Source organism: Sprattus sprattus, assembly GCF_963457725.1.
Source record: "Sprattus sprattus genome assembly, chromosome: 2".
Lineage (NCBI taxonomy): Eukaryota > Metazoa > Chordata > Actinopteri > Clupeiformes > Clupeidae > Sprattus > Sprattus sprattus.
In genome coordinates, this window is record NC_137921.1 from 49,208,749 (window position 1) to 49,227,699 (window position 18,951).

At 42.5% G+C, this 18,951-nt stretch overlaps 1 protein-coding gene across 1 annotated transcript; it reads right to left on the bottom strand.

Moving 5' to 3' along the window:
- Positions 1-300: 300 nt before the first annotated feature.
- On the bottom strand, positions 301-17,463 carry LOC308382739 (neuromedin-U receptor 1-like; the record flags this gene model as incomplete). Its single annotated transcript, XM_080860267.1, has 2 exons — positions 301-665; positions 16,560-17,463. 2 exons carry the CDS (start codon positions 17,461-17,463, stop codon positions 301-303), a joined length of 1,269 nt encoding a protein of 422 aa, XP_080716393.1.
- Between the last annotated feature and the right edge of the window lie 1,488 nt (positions 17,464-18,951).

Sequence of the window (18,951 nt, forward strand, 5' to 3'; positions counted from 1 at the left end):
CGGAGAATGTTCAATGTGTCAACATGGAGAGGAAATCAAAAGTGTCCTGCAGAGACATACCGTACAGTTGAATAGCATATAGCCAGTCCTACAGTACAAGACATTTATTAGCCACTTATAAGCCCAAGTTATCACTCATTGTTGATGATGCTTAAATCAGATGCTACAATCAGACACACATTTTTCTCACAGCTTCAAAATGTACAAAACAGTCAGCACTATTAATTATCTACAGTAGCTTCAGCTTTGGTAGTGAGTGCGACTGTATATGGTGACCAATCCCCTCGCCCCAAGGCCTAATCAGGCAAATGTTGATTCGTTATTGTTGGCTTTGGCGAGAGGTATGGTGTTGCATTGTGGGCCATCACTAGGGGTGCTCCGTAGGGTGAGCCGGGTCATGCTGAGCGACTGCTTCCTGCAGGGTGTGGGCTGGTGCACACGGCGCTGGCACACCATCCCCTTGAACATCTCACGGAAGCGGCTGGACATGAGGTTGTAGAGGACAGGGTTAACGGCTGAGCTGAGGTAGAAAAAAACGCCGGAGATGACGTGGACGTACTGGAAGATGTTCAGCTGGTTGCTGGACCAGTGGTCGATGAAACTCCACATAAGGCGATCGGTGTGGAATGGAGCCCAGCAGATCCCAAACACCACCACCAGGACAACTGTAAACACCATCACCAGGACAACTGTAAACACCATCAACAGGACAACGGCAAACACCTAACAGGACAATACATTTTTCCACTTTTACTGCTGTATATGTAAGACATTGGCTATCATTTAGACTATTACTTCTGTATATGTAAGTCATATCAATCATATCTATCAATCAGACTAGTACTATCATTTAGACTATTACTTCTGTTTATATAAGTCATATCAATCATATCTATCAATCAGACTAGTACTGCTGTATATGTAAGTCATGGGCTATCAATAAAAAAGGGACCTAGAAATACAACTACAGTAAAGGTCTGATAATAAGCAGAAACTTTCATCCAAAGGGATTTACACATCTCACATTGCCCAGGAACTAAACCCAGGTCAGCTGATTGTTAGACAACCACACTAACCACTGTACCACTGACACCTTTTAGCACAATGGGAATAGTATTATAGTTAATAATATTACACTCAGTGGTATCTACAGTGTTGTGTCAAACCAACATATCAAACTAGTTTGTTCTTGGTGTCATGACAGCAGCTTGCCTTGGAGTATTTGTGGAATATGGGGGATTTTACTGTACTGGGAAAGAAAAGTATGTTAGATATCAGTCTATTTAACGTGTTCAAGCTGGCCTCCTGACCTTTTTGTAATCAATGGGATTTAATCAAGGTATTCATTCAGCGTGATTAAATCAAGGTCAAAGTCCTAATTAGCAATCATCCACTCAAATAGTACCTACCTCTAGACACACCCACTACCTGTAAGTTATACTGTATAAAAGAAGTGAACTCATGTTAGTATGTTGAAAGAACCGTTCGTGCAACATGCGTTCGGATTGTCCTGTGACACTGGAATAAACGTTATTCTACTATTGGACACTTTCCCGAGTTTTCCTGAATATCTGCAAACCTGAACTTGGATCAAAGAGACAGACTTCTTCAGTTGGTGTTTGCCCTCAGTTTCAAGAAGGAAAAAGAAGAAGATAGGCTACGGAATATTTTCATCTTTCCTTTGCTGAAAAAAGAACGGAAAAAGCTGTGTTCGTCAGATCCATTTAACAGATAAAAGGACTACTTGTAGAGGTTGGGCCCATAAGTGAACCTGGGTTTTCCGAAACAAGTAACGAGTAAGTGGTACATTTAATTTTTAATTGTATGCACTTCGGGTTTTTGCAGGACAAAAATTAGAGTCCTGGCGCAAATAGCTTCCAGTATTCACTTGTGAGAGTTGAACGCAGAGTAGGCCTAAACCGAAAACATTTGCAAGTGAGGGATTGTTTATTTTAACTCAGTGAAGAGAAGGCTTCAGCTGTTTTATTGTGTTAAAGCTTGTGCTACAAAAGAAGTTAGAAAACAAATATGACATTGTGCCCGACAGTGACAATTTATGGCCTATTGACGATGCAAAGGTGCGTGGGGAAAGATGCAGCGAGTGTCGGATAAAAGCAAATTGCCATATGCCCTCATAATTCTGAGTCAAGTTACACGTAGGCAAAAAGCTGAGAGAGAAACAAAACTTGAGGAATTTTCTGCGGAGCTTTCAAAGTTGAAGGCCGAAAAGGCTGAGACTGACCGACAACTGCTTGTTGAAAGAAATAAAGTCAGGACTTTAGCGGGAGATGTGAGATCGCTGAAGGCGGAGAAAATATTAATGACTCAGGCTGGGATTAATGCTTCTGATCAACTGACGCTACCTAGCGAGACCTTATACCCCTTTCAGGAAATGAGGGAAGTAGCTCAGTCTGAAACACGAAGACTGTTGCAATCAGCAATGGCTCCCCACACAGACAGCGACGTGTGTGAGGACAGTGATGACGCAATGGACTCGGATAATCCTACTAGGCTGAGACCTTTAACGACCAGGCATGCTGGTGGAATTGTGACGTATGGATATAAACCGGCAAAACCCCAGGACATTGATCAATGGTCCAGGCACATACAGCATCCACGTAAGTCGGGCATGGAGGTGTGGTCCAAAATCAACCGTGTGCGCAACATTTACCAACTCTGTTATGTATGTACATAATGAACAGGAATACGCATGTGAGACAGTTGACATGAAAGCCAGCGGCTACGTTTACTGCACGTGAAATCCAAGTAACAACAGGCATGAGCAATCACATAGCTAGGCATTACTAATCCTACATCCCAACAGAACTCCAATACTATAGTGCCATCATGTGGCTGCTCAAAATACTACAATTCCTCCCTCCTAGATTTTTGAATAACTGAATGTCAACAACACATACATACAAGTAACTGTAAACTTTACTTAAGTAACTGTAATAAACATTGTTCAATATTAAAGATTAGAAATGATCTTGGTAGCTGTAAAGTCATTCCTCTATCAGTCTTTGCGGAGGTCTATGGACACGGGTGGGGTAACGTTCCTCTTCACCAGACGCGTCCACCTGGTTACCCCCTGGGGCACTGGTGTCAGTGGACGTCGCAGGAGTAGAGACTGATGGACAGTCCATTGCAGAAGACTCAGGTGCTGCAGTCTGCCGTCCTTTTTCAGCACTGGTGGACACCATGGACAGGTCTTCCTCTAAGGTCAGTCCAGAGCTTCTCAACTGATCAACATGGCGCCGCCAAACAGCACCTGATGCAACTTCGACAGTGTAAGACAGAGGGCCGTGTCGTAATTTCACTGTGGCCGGGACCCATTTGTGATCTCCTCTGTAACTTCTAGCCAATACAGTCTGTCCAACGGTGAAGTGACGAAGTTTCCTGTCACTGGCCCTATTCGCCTGTTGAATTTGTCTGTCTTGGACAGTGCGTTTGCTGTTTGGTTGGAGAAGATCCAATCGTGAACGAGGTCGTCGTCCCAGGAACAACATAGCTGGTGTCTGGTTGGTGGTGGCATGTGTGGCATTTCTGTAAGCAAACAAGAGGTTACACAGCTTTTGATGTAGGTTGATATGGTCATCATTCATTGCCTTCAGGCCTTGTTTCAAAGTCTGAACAAACCTTTCTGCCTGGCCATTGGTAGCTGGATGCCAGGGAGCTGAAGTAATGTGCCGGATCCCATTGTTCCTCAGAAATCTTTGGAAGTCCTCACTCGTGAATTGGGGCCCGTTATCGCTGACTAGTTGCTGTGGACCTCCAGTTCTGGCAAAGAGCTCTCGAAGCACTGTTATTGTTTGGTTTGTTGTGGTGGAGTTCATGGTGAAAACCTCTGGCCATTTGGAACATGCATCCACTACTACTAGGAAGTTTGTGCCCATGAAAGGTCCTGCAAAATCCACATGAATGCGTTGCCATGGGGAGGCAGGCCACTCCCACAGGTGAAGTGGGCTACGTGCTGGTTCATTTTGCACCTGCTGGCAGCCATAACATTTCATGGCTACGCTTTCCACATCCTGGTCAATTCCGGGCCACCACACAAAGCTCCTGGCTAGCGCCTTCATTTTCACCACCCCTAGATGGCCGGAGTGCAGTTCTTCCAAAACCTTAGTTCTGAGGTTACTTGGTATGATGACTCTTGTTCCCCACATAACACAGCCGGTATTCAAGGTAAGATCATTCCTACGGTGGTAGAACGGAGCTAGGGTGTCTTTGTGGGCTGTAGTCCAGCCAGCCTGTGTGGCCAGGTACACTTGAGACAATGTCTTGTCACGTCTAGTCTCAGCCTGTACCATCTCAGCGGTGATGGGTGGGCTTTCGATCTGGCTTAGGGTGAACATATCCAGTGCACAGCAGTCGTCCTGTTTGTTGTTGATATCATTCAGAGGCAAACGTGACAATCCGTCTGCGTTAGCGTGGTCTCCAGTCCTCCGGAACTCTATCTTATACTGATGTCCTCCAAGAAACAATGCCCAGCGCTGCATACGAGCAGCAGCTGTCACTGGAACCCCCTTTTGGGGACTGAAAATCGACATGAGGGGCTGATGGTCTGTTACGAGAGTAAATTCTCTTCCAAACAAATACTGGTTAAAACGCTTTACCCCCCACACCAAGCTCAATGCCTCTTTGTCAATCTGGGCATCATTTTTCTCTGCCTTAGTAAGGGATCGAGATGCAAAAGCTATTGGGCGTTCACTGCCATCATCGATAATGTGAGACATCACTGCCCCGATGCCATACGCTGAAGCACCACAGGCCAGCTTTACTGGTAGAGAAGGGTTGTAGTGGGTTAGGACTGTGGGTGATGTCACAACGGTCTTTGCGTCGTTGAATGCACGTTCACAGTCCTTAGTCCACTCCCATTTATGTCCTGTCTGGAGGAGCTGATTAAGCGAATGGAGCGCAGTTGCCAGGTTAGGCAAGAATCTGTGATAATAGTTCACAAACCCCAGAAAGGATCTCAGCTGTGAAACATCTTGGGGTCGAGGAGCCTTTAACACTGCCTGGACCTTCTCCTGACACTTGTGTAGCCCGTTAACATCTATAGTGTGTCCACAATATGTGACGCTGGATTTGAAAAACTCTCATTTGTCTCTCCTCGCTCGTAGTCCATACTCTTGTAGCCTCTTCAGGACTTGTCTCAGGTTTTCTAAGTGTTCACTATCAGTGCCTCCTGTCACGATGATGTCATCGAGGTAGCATTGTGTGCCTGGTACCCCTTGTAACACCTGGTCCATGGCTCATTGCCACATTGCTGGTGCAGAGGCCACTCCAAACACAAGCCTGTTGTAGCGATATAGACCCTTGATGGTATTAATGGTCATAAATGTCTTAGAATCCTCTTCCATTTCCATCTGGAGGTATGCGTCTGCTAAATCCACTTTTGAAAAACGCTTTCCCCCAGACAGGTTTGCAAAAATGTCCTCAATCCTCGGTAGTGGGTATTGCTCCACTTGAAGTACTGGGTTGACAGTGACTTTAAAGTCACCACAAAGTCTCACTGTGCCATTTTTCTTAACGATAGGAACCACAGGGGTCGCCCAAGGGCTCCAGTCGACTCTGGAAAGTATCCCCTGGGCTTCCAGACGGTCCAGTTCCTTCTCCACAAGAGGCCGGATGGAATAGGGAACAGGGCGTGCCTTGTGGAATGTTGCTTGAACGACATCTTTCACTGTAATTTTTCCCTTGATGTGTTGCAGCGTGCCGATTCCATCCATGAACACCTGTGATACTTCATCCAGTATCCTGTCCAGCTCAGCCTCAGTGGGCTGTGGTACCTTGGACAAAACATTGAGGCTTTTTATGGTGCTCAAATCAAGTCTCAGCTTCCTCAGCCACTCACGTCCCCAGAGTGGTGCACCTCCTTTCTCTAGGACATACAGGTCTAACACATCTTCCTGGTTGTTATGTTCCACTTGAACAGACAGTACCCCAATAGGGACAACTTTTTCCCCTGTATAGGTCTTGAGGAGGATGGAAGTCGGTTTCAATGTTAATTTTCTGAAAAATGAGTCAAAGTCCTTTTTTGATATTACTGAAACAGCTGAGCCAGTGTCCAGTTCCATTTTAATCACTTGTCCGTTAATTTTTGGAGTGAGCCAGATCATCTGCTTATCTCTTCCATGCATACTGTGTAGTTCTAAACTGGCTAATGCATCCTCGCTCTCACTATCTGACATTTCTGTGACATTGTGCACACGTCTGGTTATTCTGCGATTATCTTTAGTGTTGTATTTTCAACTACGACACACTCTTTGGATGTGACCTGTTTTTCCACACTGTCTACAGAGCTCATTTCTGAATCTACACTGTGATGATGAGTGGTAGCCATCGCACCTGTAGCATTTTTCCTGATCTAACTGCCTTTGCGTTGTTCCTCGCGTGGCCAGCTGATTCAAGCTTTCAGTTTTCAGTCCACCTTGTAGTTCTAGCGTGTCTTTGGCAGCCGTTTCCATCGACACCGCAATTTCCAATGCCCTTTTGAATGTGAGCGCAGCCTCCGTTAATAGTCTCTTCTGGATTCCTTCATGTCTAGTACCACAGACTAATCGATCTCGTAATGTAATGTCCAAGTAAGCTCCAAAGTTACAATGTTCAGAAAGTCTTCTGAGCTCAGCAACACATGCCATTATAGTCTCATCTTTTGTCTGGTTCCGTTTATGAAATCTAAAGCGTTCTGCAATTTCAAGCGGTTGGGGCGATAAATGTGTCTGCATTACTTTCACAATCTCGTCATAGCTCTTACCGGAGGGTTTGTCGGGAGCCGTTAGGCTTCGGAGAAGGCTGTATGCTTTTCCTCCCATCGCACTGAGCAGAACAGGCACATAGTTATCTTCCTCCACTTCATTTGCGGCAAAGAATTGTTCTAGGCGTTCGATGTACATGTTCCAATCCTCCGTGGAGCTATCGAAAGCATCAACTCTGCCTATGTAGTATGCCATGCTAGCTTGAACACTCACGCCAGGCTTCGAATTCTCTTGTCTTCCAAACTCCACTTGTGTAAAAATCCAACGGTGTAGAGTCCTGTGTCGTGTTGTCTTATCTTCTCAAATTCACAATTTTAGTTTTATCCTCGTCGCCACTGTTATGTATGTACATAATGAACAAGAATACGCATGTGAGACAGTTGACATGAAAGCCAGCGGCTACGTTTACTGCACGTGAAATCCAAGTAACAACAGGCATGAGCAATCACATAGCTAGGCATTACTAATCCTACATCCCAACAGAACTCCAATACTATAGTGCCATCATGTGGCTGCTCAAAATACTACAAACTCCACCCATTGGATGGCGTGGCAATGATGTGTACTGTACTCAATGCCTCTGAATCAAGCAAAATAAGACGGGCTATTGAAAGAGGCCTAGGAGACAGTCAACAGAAGATGGATGAGGGCTGGCAGGCATTACGTGATTACATCCAAAGTTCCACTAACGCCAGCACTGATTGGGCAAAGATAGCCGCCTGCAAACAAAGGACTAATGAGGCTGTTGATGACTTTTCACAAAGATTAATTGAAACCTTTTTAAGACACTACAGGCTGTCAAGCTGACCACACCTACATGGGAGGATACCACGTTTACTTTGGAAATGCTTATCAACGTGGCAAGAAGAATGGAACGGGATGTCGAACACAAACTCAGATGCGTCAACACCTGGGATTCGAATTTGGAACAGGAGTGCATGTTGAGACTTTTAAATGCACAAAAGCCTAGACAACAGCAACAATACAAACCACAGTGTGAACCCAGACACAGATCATATGATACATGCCATAAATGTGGAAAATATGGCCATTGGGCAAAACAATGCAACACTCAGAAACGTGGCAGATATACTGCTCGCTATAACCATCACAAAGAGGGTGATGAGGAGAGTAATGATGATGAAGACATATTCAGAAGGTTTGCGAAGTTGACGGATCATCAGAGACAGACCATTATGTCTGCGATTCCGGGAAACTAAGTCTGCCCTCCTTACGGTCTCTTACGGTGGCTGAAAGCCAGCAGCTTGACAAAGGTGATGTGGCTGTGCCTCCAGAAATGGGAACACACATAGAACCGGAGTCAGTGAAAGCTGCCGGCAAAGCTGAGGAAGTTATGAAAGAGAACTGTAGGTTTGGATGGCCAAGCCTTTAATCCTAACAACCTGATAATTGTTGAGAGTCAAGACTGTCCATCAAACACTGGAGAAGTGCAGATACCGCCAGTGGAGAGACAACAACTACAGCCATGTGACAGGAAGAATTTGAAGTGCAAGAAAACACACAGAGCACTGTCACCTTCCCACACTGCAGTCATGGTGAAGGGTGAAACCAAATTGTTCACCAACTGCATAGAGCGCATGCCTCCAGAACAACCACCTCTGTCCGGGCGCAAAGAAAAAACTTATGATTACGGATAATTTAAGTCATGCCTTTTTGTTAATCATATCATTACTTTTAGAAATAATATGATGATTGGATGGGAATTTTAGATGCTGACTTAATTATGAACTTGACTACGATATATTTTTTACTACGAGATTTTGATTTTTTAACAACATCAGCCATCAGCATAAGAACAACGTCGCCAAGGCGTATCGAGTGGATGGCGACCATGATCCCGATGGTGATGTCCCTCATCCCAAACGCTTCCTCCTTATGCGACAGCCACCACCTGCACCCCTGCACACGCATATGCCCATGCCCAAGGAGAACATTCATGTTGGGTGTGCGGATTGCTTCCCCAGCCCAACGCTTCTTTGCAGCCGTCATTCTAAACTATGGTATTACCGTGGTGATGGATGAGGTCAGAGAAGTAGCCTCAATTATGGACAAGATTGCGAATGACACCACAGGAGCCTTGTCCACAGTCAACGGAGATTTCAGTATGCAACTATCAGGTTTTCAATGTGCATTAATACCACTACACTATAGGAACATACATTGGAACCACTACACTACACTATGAAGACATGTGTGTTTGTTCGTACTAGAACAATGTTTGATTATGTTTAATCGTGATGTAACATTGATCGATGATCATAGGGGGGGGTTGTTAGATTTAACCACTACACTATAAGAACACACATGACAACAATGTTGGATTGTTTTGATCACTATGTCTGATAATGTTCGTTATGGTTTTGTTAGGTTTTATTGTGATCATGATGTAAGATTGATCGATGATCATAGGGGGGAGTTGTTAGATATCAGTCTATTTAACGTGATCAAGCTGGCCTCCTGACCTTTTTGTAATCAATGGGATTTAATCAAGGTATTCATTCAGTGTGATTAAATCAAGGTCAAAGTCCTAATTAGCAATCATCCACTCAAATAGTACCTACCTCTAGACACACCCACTACCTGTAACTTATACTGTATAAAAGAAATGAACTCATGGTAGTATCTTGAAAGAACCGTTCGTGCAACATGCGTTCGGATTGTCCTGTGACGCTGGAATAAACGTATTTCTACTATTGGACACTTTCCCGAGTTTTCCTGAATATCTGCAAACCTGACCTTGGATCCAGGACTGAGACAGACTCTTTCAAGTATCTGCACACCCTTTTGTACTATAGTATACCACAGAATAGAGCTGTCTTGAGCTGTATAGCTGAATTTCATTACAGTATTGTATTACAATATATAGTTTCATAGGTTTTTCTTTTCTTTTGCAATGCATCACCAAACTGTGCAAAAATAGAGGATATAGAGGATAGAGGATATAACAACACATAATACATAATACATAATTTTGCAACACTTCAATGTGTCTGTGTTTTTCAGATCATTAGATGCGCTGAGGTGTGTGTCTGTAAAGCCCTTTTGAAAAAGTGGACATGGTATTGAGACAAGTGTAAGTCTGTGCAGTCTGTGTTTAGCCTGTCATGTATGAAAAAAAACGTATTTCATGGGACCTTGCAATGCAAACACGGCTTTGGAACGAGAGGAAAAGCATGGCCCAGTGCATGTTGTTTAACATTGTGCTGCACGCGGAAACCGTGTCATGGGGAAATGCAATGCACAAAAGCCACTGCTTTTCACTGTGTAATGTGAAGACAACATGCCACAGTGAATAGACACAACTTCAACCTTTTTGGGAGGTGGGAAATACTGAGTTAGGTGTTTTTCAAGAAATGTGTGGTCCTGTGAGCCAAACAAAGTCTTTTTGGCATGGACAATTGTCTAAATAAACGTTTTAAAAAACTAGGGTTAAGTCAATCATGGATTACTGATAATAAAGTAACCTGAGTTAAAATTCCCCAACAGGTACGAACTTCTCATCCGTGTCCGTTATTTGCTGTGATTGGACAGTGATTAGATTTCCTATTGACACAATTTCAGAATGTTCTTTTCCAAAAAGAAAATGGGCCAATAGAGTGTTATAAGAAAAGCAAAGAGGCCTATTCCATTTTGGTGTGGTGTGGCACGATTTCATCATTAAATTGTGTGTAAAGTAATCCCTTCCCATTGCTCTTCTGTATGGTAGTTGATCAATATGCAAGTCAATGAAATGATGATTTTGCTTTTCATTTTGGTGCGTTGTCTTCATGTCACACAGTGAAAAGCAGTGCCTCTTGTGCACTGCATTCCACATGGCCCTGTTTCTACATCATGGCGATTGCTTTTCCTCTCATCACACTGCTGTGTTCTCTTCATAGTCTCGCCCACTACCAGGGGACTAAGACAGGCAGAGGTGCTAGATTACAGGGCTATTGACCAACTAAATAAAACCCAGTGGAAAGCTGCAGTAAAGATGGTTTAAACAAAGAAATTGTATTATATTGGTGAGGAAAGGTAAGGTCATTAACTGAAATATGGTTGTTGTAGATGTGGTTAATCTTTACTTTTAACAACCACATCAACATGCAAATACAGTATATCTACTAAATGTCAATGAGGTAAAATGGACAATGTAAATGGACATTTTACATTCAAATTAAATGTAAATGTAAATGTGTACTTCACTGTGTTTTATAAGACACATTTCATATCCAGTGACATGATGTGTGTGTCTGTGTGTTTCATCATATTAATGTGTATGTGTGTGTGCGTTCATGTGTGCCTGTGTGTGTGTGTGTTTATGTGTTTGTGTGTGTGTGTCCATGTGTTTGTGTGTGTGTGTGTGTGTGTTCTTAGCTGTGATAGTGAGTTTGGGTCTCTACATGCTGGATTTCTTTGTTTTTTTTTCAGTGGATGCAGTCAGCCTGGCAGAAATAAATAATTTAATTTAACAAAAGAATGCAGTCAACCTTTTTGTTCACGGTAAGACTATTGCAGTACTCCTAACTGACCTTTAGAGGGGGCTAAATTACTGTAACCCAGATGATTACAGTTTTTCTCCATTGCTAAAACTCAATTTTTCAAAGCATGCCTCGGTTTCTCTGAACTCTAAACCCAAATTCCAAAACCACTCAAACAAAATGCAAAACCCTTTATATCTCTTGCAAAAGCTACCTGGCTTTCAAAACACTATTATGTCACCTCAAAAGGGTATTTTGTTTTCAAATGACAAACACAGACCATTATATGAGTAGATATTCTAAGCATCGATGGAACACTGATGTGCTCAATGGAAAACACTACTATACAATGGGAAAACACTAGTTTGAAGGCCTTATCAGGAGCATTGTGCCTTTTCATCTCTATTGTTACTGTACGCTTTCTCCTGTTGTAAAATATTGTAACTGTATAATGTTTTAGAGTTTTTCTCCGTCGCTAAAACTCAATTTTTCAAAGCATGCCTCGGTTTCTCTGAACACTAAACCCAAGTGCCAACTCCCTAAACCAATTTTGCTAAACTATAAGCACAATTCTCTGCTTTAGACACAGATTTAATTTGTTAACCACACTTTCTACAAAATACTAAACACCATCCTCTCTACTTTGCACAGTTTATCAATGCCAAAACCTCCTTGCTTTCAGACAGAACACACTGATATTCAAATGACAAAACTTCCATTTCCAAAGCTGTTGTGCAATTTGAAATCAAAACTTTATCTCCTAGGTTGGAGAACAATTTATGGCAACATTGAAGTGAGAGGTGATCAGAGAGGCAGAGGAGTGAGAGTAAGACGAGGAGTAGAAGGAGGAGGAAAATGATGAAGAGGAAGAGGAAGACGGAGAGCCATTACTGTATCTCTGATAACAATTGAAATCTGTGTCTAAAGCAGAGAATTCTGCTTATAGTTTAGCAGAATTGGTTTAGGGAGTTGGCACATGATGTACAGGTTCAGAGAAACCGAGGCATGCTTTGAAAAATTGAGTTTTAGCAACGGAGAAAAACTGTAGAATATTTTACATTGTACTGTATTTGTAAAATTATACGTAAACAAATACAAAGTGCAACCATTGATGACCAAGACATATTCCTAAACAACAATACAGTGAGCCTAGCCACAGTGGACCATGTTCTAAGGCAGAACACCTTGAGAATGAAGCAGGTGTACAGGGTGCCTTTTGACAGAAACTCTGATAGAGTCAAACAATTACAGTATGATATGACTAAGTGCAAGTAAGTCATATACGTTTCCACAACTGATTACGTCCTACCAGCACTGAAACATAACTGTACTGTATTGTAATCCAATCAAATGTTACTGTATTTTCAGATGTTTCACAACACAACAATTGTCGATATTGTCCTGAGCAAGAACAGGATGCTTTTTTATTTTACATTTTTCTTTCTTTTTTTGTTGACTGTATCAATATCCTATTGTTTGTTCTGTGTAAATCATCTACACATTCGGTTGTGTTTGCTCTGATGTAAAGGCTACAGCACTTTTGAAAAAAAAAGAAATCTTTACTGTGAGTCGTTACTGTTTGTGAGTTGTTTTATATTTGAGTTAAAACATTATACAGTTACAATATTTTATAACAGGAGAAAGCGTACAGTAACACTGGAGATGAAAAGGCATAATACTCCTGATAAGGCCTTCATACTAGTGTTTTCCCATTTCATAGTAGTGTTTTCCATTGAGCACATCAGTGTTCAATCAATGCTTAGAATGTCTACTCAAATAATGGTCTGTGTTTGTTGTTTGAAAACCCTTTTAAGGTGACATAATAGTGTTTTGAAACCAAAGTGTCATTTTGCAGGAGATATAAAGGGTTTTGCATTTTGTTTGAGTGGTTTTGGGATTTGTGTTTAGAGCTAAGAGAAACCGAGGCATGCTTTGAAAAAAATTGTTATAGGAACAGAGAAAAACTGTAACTCAAATATAAAACCACACAAATACAACTTACGTAAATATTTCTTCTTTTTTTTTCCTTTACATCAGAGCAAACACAAATTAATGAGAAGATGATTTGCACAGAACAAACAATAGGATATAGGCCATTACAGTCAACAAAAAAAAGAAAGAAAAATTTAAAATAAAAAAGAACAAAAAAACTATGCTGCATCCTGTTCTTGCTCAAGACAATATTGACAATTGTTGTGTTGTGAAACTTCTTGCAGTTAAATAACATTAGATCGGATCGCAATACAGTACAGTTGTGGAAATGTATATGACTTACATAGTCATAGCATAATTGTTTGACTATCTGAATTTCTGCTTCATTCTCAAGGTGTTCTGCCTTAGAACATGGTCCACTGTGGCTAGGCTCACTGTATTGATGTTTAGGAATAGGAACATGTCTTGGTCATCAATGGTGGCACTTTGTATTTGTTTACATAATTGTACAAATACAGTACAATGTAAAATACTCTAAATACAAGAATACTACGTTCCTGATAAGGCATTCAAGCTAGTGTTTTACTGTCATATTAGTGTTTCTTACCCATTCTCTCTTCTGAATACCCGGAGAATGGATGCAACTGAGAAACGGCTTATGTTTGATTGAGCCCTCTGGCCAGCCTCCTGCATGGTCAAACCCATGTTGACCACATGGTTGAACACATTGGCCTGAATCTCATCAGAGATACAGTAATGGCTGTCCTTCTTGCTCTTCCTCTTCTTCCTTTTCTCCTCCTCCTCCTCCTCTTACTCTCACTCTGCCTCTCTGATCACCTCTCACTTCAATGTTGCCATAAATTGTTCTCCAAACCAGGAGCTTAAGTTTTGATTTAAAATTGCACAACAGCTTTGGAAATGGACATTTTTCCAATTGATTAGCAGTGTGTTCTGTTTGAACACAAGGAGGTGTTGGCATTGATGAAGTGTGCAAAGTAGAGAGGATGGTGTTTAGTATTTTGAAGAAAATGTGGTTAACAATTGAAAATTCAATTCAATTCAATTCAATTCAATTCAATTCAATTTTATTTGTATAGCGCCATAACAATACAATTGCCTCTCGGCGCTTAACAGAGCCCAGAGCCTGAAGCAGAGAATTGCGTGTTGTGTTTTGAAGAAAGTGTGGTTAGCAATTGAAATCATCTGTGTCTTAAGCAGAGAATTGTGCTTATAGTTTAGGAGAATTGGCTTAGGGAGTTGGAACATGAGGTACAGGTTGTGGTCATTGTGCCATAAGCTCCAGTTTTTCAGTGTTAGCAACGGATAAAAACTGTAAATGGCCCAAAGGAGTCTTTTAACCAGATTAAACCGTGGCACTGTTATACAATCAGATAAAAGCGTTTGCAGACTCATGTTCCTTGTTCTTCTGGAGAGAGTTTGGTTGTGATCTATACACATAGCATGTAGTCAGGTTCTCAGAAAGCCCCTCTGCTTCATGTGAGTCAGGAAGGTTCTGATGTGTGTGTGTGTGTGTGTGTGTGTGTGTGTGTGTGTGTGTGTGTCTGTTGTGTGTGCGTTCATGTGTGTGTCAGTCAGGAAGGTTCTCATGTGTGTGTGTTTGTGCGTTCATGTGTGTGTCAGTCAGAAAAGTTCTCATGTGTGTGGGTGTGTGTGCATGTGTGTGTCAGTCAGGAAGGTTCTCATGTGTGTGTGTTTGTTTGTCATGTGTGTGTCAGTCAGGAAGGTTCTCACGTGTGTGTGTTTGTGCGTTCATGTGTGTGTCAGTCAGGAAGGTTCTCACGTGTGTGTGTTTGTGCGTTCATGTGTGTGTCAGTCAGGAAGGTTCTCACGTGTGTGTGTTTGTGCGTTCATGTGTGTGTCAGTCAGGAAGGTTCTCATGTGTGTGTGTGCGTTCATGTGTGTGTCAGTCAGGAAGGTTCTCATGTGTGTGTGTGCGTTCATGTGTGTGTCAGTCAGGAAGGTTCTTCTCATGTACGTTTGTGTGCATGTGTGTGCGTTCATGTGTGTGTCAGTCAGGAAGGTTCTCATGTGTGTGTGTGTGCATGTGTGTGCGTTCATGTGTGTGTCAGTCAGGAAGGTTCTCATGTGCATGTGTTTGCGTTCATGTGTGTGTCAGTCAGGAAGGTTCTCATGTGCGTTTGTGTGTATGTGTATGCATTCATGTGTGTGTCAGTCAGGAAGGTTCTGTTGTGCGTGTGTGTGCATGTGTGTGCGTTCATGTGTGTGTCAGTCAGGAAGGTTCTCATGTGTGTGTGTGTGTGCATGTGTGTGCGTTCATGTGTGTGTCAGTCAGGAAGGTTCTCATGTGCGTTTGTGTGCATGTGTGTGCGTTCATGTGTGTGTCAGTCAGGAAGGTTCTCATGTGCATCTGTGTGCGTTCATGTGTGTGTCAGTCAGGAAGGTTCTCATGTGTGTGTGTGTGTGTGTGTGTGTGTGTGTGTGTGTGTGTGTGTGTGTGTGTGTGTGTGTGTCAGTCAGGAAGATTCTTGTGTGTGTGAGTGTCAGTCAGGAAAGTTCTTGACCAGAATGGTAGAACTTATTTCATCATGACATGAAATGATCCGCTGAAGGAAACACGTAAAGAAATACATTACATCAGATTATTATAATTGAAGTCAACAGAAGAGTGTCTACCCAATTCAATTAGATTCATGAGAGATATGAGTGACGTGTGTGAAGGCAACTCTCCCAGTGTCTTTGCACCGATTGTGAAAGATATGAGTAACGTGTGTAAAATATATGAGTGACGTGTGTGAAAGATATGTGTGTAAGATGAGTAACGTGCTTGGAGGCTACACTCCCAGTGTCTTTGCATTGATTGTAAAAAATATGAGTGATGTGTTTGAAAGATATGAGTTATGTTTGTAAAAGATATGAGTGACGTGTGTGAAAGATATGAGTGATGTGTGTAAAAGATATGAGTGACGTGTGTAAAAGATATGAGTGACGTGTGTAAAAGATATGAGTGACGTGTGTAAAAGATATGAGTGACGTGTGTAGAAGATATAAGTGACGTGTGTGAAAGATGTGTGACGTGTGTGAAAGATGATTGATGTGTGTGAAAGATGAGTAACGTGCTTGGAGGCTACACTCCCAGTGTCTTTGCATTGATTGTAAAAGATATGAGTGACGTGTGTGAAAGATATAAGTGACGTATGTGAAATATATGAGTGACGTGGGTGAAAGATGAGTGACGTGTGTAAAAGATGAATGACTTGTGTAAAAGATATGAGTGACGTGTAAAAGATATGAGTGACATGTGTGAAAGATATGAGTGATGTTTGTGAAAGATATGAGTGACATGTGTAAAAGATATGAGTGACGTGTGTGAAAGATATGAGTGGCGTGTGTGAGGGCTACTCACATAGCATCTTTGTTACCTGTCGGCGCCGTGCCTTCTGCTGCTGCGTGCGCCTGGCGGTGTAGCTCTGGAGGCCATGACTGAACTTCTCCTCCAGTGCCTGCTGCATCTTCTCCCTCCTCAGCTGCAGGCCAATGAGCAGGTAGAGCACACTGATGGTCAGCATGGGCAGCAGGAAGAAGAGAAGCGTGGTCACCTGAATCAGTAGATTGTACATCCAGCGCGGCCTCACCAGCGTGCAGAGGGCCGACTCGGGAATCCCCAAGGCACCAGAACCAGGCGGGAGAGTGAGGATGCCGTGCAGGCTGGTGTTGGGCACGGCGCACAGCAACGAGATCCCCCAGACACTCAGGATGACCCGCTTGGCGTGGGCGCGCGTCACCACATACTTGGCCTTCAGGGGGTGGACCACAGCGATGTAACGCTCCACGCTGAGCGCGGTCACGTTGAGGATGGAGGCAAAGCAGACAGTCTCGAACAGGAAGGTCTTGAAGTAGCAGCCGCCCTTCCCCAGCAGGAAGGGGTAGTTTCTCCACATCTCGTACAGCTCCAGGGGCAAACCCAGGAGCAGCACCAGCAGGTCGGACATGGCCAGGCTGAACAGGTAGTAGTTAGTGGGCGTTCGCATGACCCGGTGGTAGGCGATGACAGTGCAGGTCATCATGTTGCCCAGGACGCCCACCAGGAAGATGATCAGGTAGGTGACGCAGATCGGGAGGAAGTCCGATGAGCGGCGCGGGCCCATGTGTCTCTCCAGGTACTCCTCCGGGCTCAGGCACGCGTCGGGGACCTGATCACTATCGTTCGGAGATCGGCTACCGTTGCACATCAGCTCTGGAAAACAATCCAGAAGGCCAGCCTCGCCAGTCACCATGGCAACAGAGGAACAGTTGGACTCAGGTGACATGCTGAATCAGGTGACAGGCTTTGGGGAAGGGGTGGAGAATTAGTCACAATCTATTTTCCCATCTGACAGAAAACTGATTTAACACTCATAAACTGTCACTTACAGGGCCAGATAAACAATGGGGGTTTAAGCAGAGGTTGATAGAGGAAGTAGAGATTTTGTCTCTGTGTAAATTCAGCCACTCTTCTCTGTGCTCAGAGAAAAAAATAGAAAATTAGAAAAAAAAATCGAATTTCTATTATTTCAGGGAGCAACAATAGATAATTCTGTTATCCTACCTAATGTCCAACTATCTAAGCTGTTATATCTGACAAATGAAACTACGGTACTATAAAAACACTGTTGGCAAAGCCTTCCGTTAATCTGAAAGAAAAGACAGGCATGACAGATGTCGACAGTCTGCAGTATTTCATTATTAATTGTCACGATCGTGGCAGCCATTGCCACGACTGGAGGCATCTGCTGGCCAAAAGGACATTTCTCAGTCTTGGTGTTTGTGTTCACATGTGCCTTTGTTTTTCTTTGTGTGCCCTCACCTGTTTCTTATTATGTGCCTCACCTGTTGCCTGTTATGTTTCCCACCTGATTATCATTCTCTGTTCTCACCTGTTCTGTGTTGGTACTTATTAAGCGGGGTATATGTACTGTTGTTTTTCACTCGTTCTGCTCTGCGATGTTAGGTGTCTCAAGTCAAGTCAGTTATATTGTTTCTCTTGTACTCGGTTTGCGGTTCTCTGCCGCATTTTCATCTGTGCCTCGTGAAAGTAGCTTCTCCATTGTAGCCTTTTTGTAATTGTTTTTGCCTCTGGATTATCTCTGCCGTTTTTGGTACCGCCTGAACACTGTCAAGTTTGCCTCCTGTGTGTTGGATTTTTGTTGCTTAATAAAACAAGTATATAATCTCCGCCTGGAATTGATAGAAAGAAATTCAGGTTGGTGTACTGTGAAATGTGCTGTGCACGTTTATTTAGATGAGGCACAGAGAGTTTGCATACCGGTAACTTAAAACACATCTTTCCATTTGTAAAGCATTTAGACATTCCAAATTCTTACATTGTAATTTCAAACAAGTCAATTCAATGTAAGCAAGTACTTTATTGTGTATTTTATACATTATAGCAAATTCACCCTAATCACCTAAGCCATTTTGCATTTCTATATCAATATAATATATATTTATGTTATGTTATGTTAATATATACATATTATGGCATGCCGTTCAGGAAATTAACATTTGAATATACAGCCGCGGAAAAAATTAAGAGACCACTTCAAAATTATCAGTTTCTCTGGTTTTACTATTTATTGGTATGTGTTAAAGTAAAATGTACATTTTAGTTTTATTCTATAACCTACTGGCAACATTCCTACCAAATTTCAAATAAAAATATTGTCATTTAGATCATTTATTTGCAGAAAAATGACAATTGGTCAAAATAGCAAAAAAGATGCAGTGTCTTCAGATCTCGAATAATACAAAGAAAACAA